Source organism: Macaca fascicularis, chromosome 11, assembly GCF_037993035.2.
Source record: "Macaca fascicularis isolate 582-1 chromosome 11, T2T-MFA8v1.1".
Lineage (NCBI taxonomy): Eukaryota > Metazoa > Chordata > Mammalia > Primates > Cercopithecidae > Macaca > Macaca fascicularis.
Genome location: NC_088385.1, coordinates 62,821,840 through 62,826,663, shown reverse-complemented (window position 1 = coordinate 62,826,663; position 4,824 = coordinate 62,821,840). Strand labels below are relative to the sequence as shown.

Sequence of the window (4,824 nt, the reverse complement as noted above, 5' to 3'; positions counted from 1 at the left end):
AGACTCTGTCTCAAAAAAAAAAAAAAGAAAAGAAAAGAAAAAAAAGAAATACCTTTTCCAAGGTAGGAAAGATGAGCATCTGGACATTAATCCTTTTATGCTCTGAAGCTATCCAAGTCATATACCTATTATTCAACTCGCCCCCCCTCCGGGGGTATAAACACCTCAGTTTAAGTCACTTCCCAATGTGCTCCTCACTCAACTAATAGCTTTCCCTCATTCTCCTAATGTTTATCCATTTTTAGGATGTCAACTTAAACTTGATGCGGTTAAATCTAAAATTCACAAAATAAATCTCCCTTTATTTTACACAGCTATGCAAATTGAGGTCAAGGATATGATCACAAACAATTTAAGGTTTAAATTTACATAAATTTAAACCTTAGCTGGGTGAGGTTGGCTCAAGCCTATAATCCCAGCACTTTGGGAGGCCAAGGCAGGTGGATTAACTGAGGTCAGAAGTTCAAGATCAGCCTGGCCAACATAGTGAAACCGTCTCTACCAAAAATACAAAGATTAGCCGGGCGTGGTGGCAGACGCCTGTAATTCCAGCTACTCAGGAAGCTGAGACAGAAGAATCACTTGAACCTGGGAGGCGGAGGTTGCAGTCAGCTGAGATCGCGCCACTGCACTTCAGCCTGGGCGACAGACTGTCTCAAAAAAAAAAAAAAAAAAACTCAAATAAACTTTCCTCCCCATCAAAGTAGTACGTGTCACATCACACCTGGTCTAACACACACAAAACCCCCACCCTATCTGGCACAGATACACTTAACATGTGATATTAAGTACAATTTCCATTTTATTTTTCTCCAGAGAATAGTCTGTCTCAGTCTTTAAGGACTCAGCTCCTTACATGGGCTTTGGTGGGGGACGTGGGGCAGCACCCTGAAAGACAAAGAAACAAAACAGTAAATTAAAACCCATGGATTCAAGATTCCCTTCCCCAAAAGAACTTGATCACCATCCTCTCACTAACAATGTATTCAAGCTACAAATGCATGGGAAGCTGGTAGAGGTGGAGGGAGAACACTACTCTGCCGTGTCTCTAAGCATGTTCAGGTGTGGGTCTCACCTGCCTTACAGCTTAACCTGAGGCAGAGACCTTAATCTTATATCCCCTGCACCACAGGAGGATGCAACTTTTTTTTATTTAAGAGATAAGGTCTCACTTTTGCCCTGGCTGGAGTGCAAGTGGTATAATCGTAGCTCACTGCAACCTCAAACTCCTGGGCTCAAGTGACCCTCCTGCCTCAGCCTCTCGAGCAGCCGGGACTATAGGTTCGCACTATCATGCTTGGCTTCCTTCTAAATATTTTTTGAAAACATGGGGTCTTGAACTGTTGGTTTCTAGCAATCCTCTTGCCCCGGCCTCCCAAAGTGTGACGTTACAAGCATAGGACACCGTGACCCGCCAGAATGAAATTTTTTAAACCAACACTCCCCTGGCTTCCATTCTTTTTAAATACTCACCGCAGGTCTAAATCGGGGAGGGGGTGTTCGGTCCTTGCGGGCTTCACGAGATCGATTCCTGACTACTTTGCTGTGAATTGCACAACTCACACAGTAATGCAGCTTCACATACAGCTTGGGAAGCACATAGGCTAAGGAATAGAAAATAGAGTTATACTAGTATTATACACCTACCTTGCTTTTTTGTTACATGATCTTACATGTTTACATCAATTAAAACTAAACCTATTTAAATGCCTGTCCCGCACATAAAAGCACCCCCAAAGCCCCTGTTCTTGAGCACATGTACCTGAGCACATGTGTTCATCTTGACACTACAAAGACCAGACTGACACTCTAGATGCAATAAACCAATAATCCAGTTCCTTCTACAGCTACACCCGCCCTAATGCCTACCCTGAACCTTGCTCTTTCTATAAAAATAACTTAAGGAAAAGAAACAAAGCGACGTTCTTATGGCTCCAAACATCATCCTTTCACACCAAACTAGACTGCCTCCATTCTCGAAACGTTGAAGACATTCTTCCTCACCTGTACATTTTCACAAGTACTCAAATAATCATAGTATAAAAATTGTCAAATTTACCAAGTTTCTAGTTTTTGGAATCTCATAACCGAAACAGACAAACGTTTACCTCAGAGTAAAGGCTGTGCGCTCTATCACAAAAACTAACCTTCTGCCCAGAAAAGAATCAAAACGACAAACATGAGCACATAATATTCTTTTCTACCAGCAACAACCTTACATACGTGGAAACTGCCTGAGAGGCTCCAACGAACAGAGCCTGCAGAAGGGCGAGGTTGGGTGAAGGCTTTTAAGGTACTGGGATCCTCAAGCAGTTCTAGCCGGTGATCCACTCACCATCAAAGACGCTCGCTTCAGAAATGTCCCTGACCGCTGCGGCCTCCACTATGTTTCGAATGACGAATTTCTTAATGGCCTTGTCCTTGGGCACGCATCGAGCACAGTTAGTGCAGCGAATAGGCTGCACATGGCCGCGGCCCTTTTTGGCACGACCATTGTTCCTTCTTTTCTTTGTCTGCAACAGGACGGAAAACCTGTTAGGAAGGCGGCGCAACTTACCCAGCCTCAGCCCCTTTCCGGCCACAGGCCGCACCGGGAGCCTACAGGAAGGCGCCGCTCGGATCTCCTGTTTCTCCGCAAATCCCGCCAAGCCTCAGAGCAAATGTACACTGTCCACCCCTCAGCTGTGTTCCAGGATCTCAAATCCCCACAATCCCAGGGTCTGCACCCGAACCCCCATCCTCACCACGCGACAAGACTCACCATTTCGGACGTACGGACCGAAGAAAGGAGGCGATTCCTGGCAGAGCCCTCTTATATAGCATGAGATCCCTACGCGCACACCGGGAGAATCCTTAGGAGACGGGCGTCAAGAATAGCAACTCACTTTACTCAAATATTCCCTTATATTCAGCATTTCTGCTGAAATCTAGGGTGAAAATGCGTTCCTAGTGTTTATTTATCTGTGGAACAATGTGCACATGGGACTATTTAGCCGGCTGGCGGAAGAAAATCGAGGTTATGTGTCTCCCAGCAAGCCTTGCGCCGCGCCGCACCGGACGCAATGCTGGACGACGCAGTTTTCCGGTTTACGCGACGGTAGGCGTGGAAGTTGCCCGACGCTGGACCACAAGGCGCACTCCTTATTAGAGGCCCCAGAGGGAGAGATGCTTGGTGGGAATTGTAGTGCGAAGCCAAGAGGCGCCTCTGGCCCCAAGTCCTTAGACCGAAGGCGGCGCTGCGCCACCGGGGGACGCCCTGGGCTCATTTCTCTGACAGTCCTGCTAATAGGTAGGTGTAGGATTACGAAGAGGAAGGCCTGAGAGGAAACAAGCATTTTGTGAATCCCTCCTTCCAATATGGAGAAAACCCCACAATGAAGTGCATTGAGGCTGGGGCTATTTCTCATTCATTTTTAAATCTCTGGACCCTGTTGGCACAGTGCCTGGCACTGTGGTAAGCGCCTTTATAAATATTAACTCATTTAACTTTGAGCAAGCCTGTAGGCAGGTACTATTATTATCCTCACTTTAAAAGTTGAAGAATTTAGCCGGGCGTGGTGGTGGGCACCTGTAATTCCAGGTACTCAGGAGGCTGAGACAGGAGAATCGAACCTGGGAGGCGGAGGTTCCAGTGAGCCTCTGCACTCCAGCCTGTGTAACAAGATCGAAACTCTGTCTCAAAAATAAATAAATCAATTTTTAAAAAAAGATTGAAGAATTGAGGTGCAGTAGGTATTCTGGCTCCACTGTACTATGCTGTATGTCACCTAACAAGTGGGTGGAGGAAATAGCCTGGACTAATGACTTAAACGTTTTTCAACACGAATACATTTTACACTGGTACCCGGTACACACAAACATGATTACATGCACATGCAGAACTGAAACACAAGCTTCATGAAACGATACTTACCCTTGTCATAGGTGTGCTGGTATGTTCTATTCTCTATATTTTTCTGTTCTCTATTTTATTTTAATAAATGCTGATCAAAAACCATGAAAGTTATTTCACCACTGATTAGTGAGTCTGACCCCTAAGTGAAAGATTCTTGTGTATAAACTCCATTTACCTCTGGAGGAGAGCCATCAGAAAGACTTAAGCCTTAGGCTGGGTGCAGTGGCTTATGCCTGTAATCCCACCACTTTGGGAGGCCAAGGCGGGCAGATCACCTGAGGTCAGGAGTTTGAGACCAGCCTGGCCAACATGGTGAAATCCCATCTGTACTAAAAATACAAAAATTAGGCCTGGTGGCACACACCTGTAATCCCAGCTACTCGGGAGACTGAGACAAGAGAATTGCTTGCACCTGGGAGGCGGAAGTTGCAGTGAGCTGAGATTGGGCTACTGTGCTACAGCCTGGGCAACAGAGCAGAACTCTGTCTCAAAAAAAAGAAAAAAAGAAAGCTTCAGCCTTGAGCAGGAATGGCTGTCCACAGACAGCCAACCACCCAGTTGTCTCCAAAGCTGAAGACACTAGGGTGGCAAGGGGGCCTCCTAGCATTGAGACCCAAGATGGTACAGATGGAAACCATTGTTCGTTCATGACTCACTCTAGAGTCTGAACACACCAGATTCACCTTCCCTACAGCAACCCATCAGGCATCATGGTTTCTTTTAACCTTTAACCCACTTTTTGGTGCTAAAATCTGTTTTCTTTCTTTCTTTTTCCTTTTTTTTTTTTTTTTTTTTTTGAGACAGACTCTTGCTCTGTTACCCAGGCTGGAGTGCAGTGGCGCCATCTCAGCTCACAGCAACCTCTGCCTCCTGGGTTCAAGCGATTCTCCTGCCTCAGCCTCCCAAGTAGGTGGGACTACAGGTGTGTA

At 46.0% G+C, this 4,824-nt stretch overlaps 1 protein-coding gene across 1 annotated transcript; it reads right to left on the bottom strand.

The window, feature by feature from the left end:
* Window positions 1-800: 800 nt before the first annotated feature.
* Window positions 801-2,790, bottom strand: RPS26 (ribosomal protein S26). The gene is made up of 4 exons (XM_005571180.5): window positions 2,762-2,790; window positions 2,336-2,513; window positions 1,474-1,604; window positions 801-888 (listed from the first exon to the last, which is right to left on the bottom strand). Exons 1-4 carry the CDS (start codon window positions 2,762-2,764, stop codon window positions 853-855), a joined length of 348 nt encoding a protein of 115 aa, XP_005571237.1. The 5' UTR covers window positions 2,765-2,790; the 3' UTR covers window positions 801-852.
* Window positions 2,791-4,824: the final 2,034 nt, after the last annotated feature.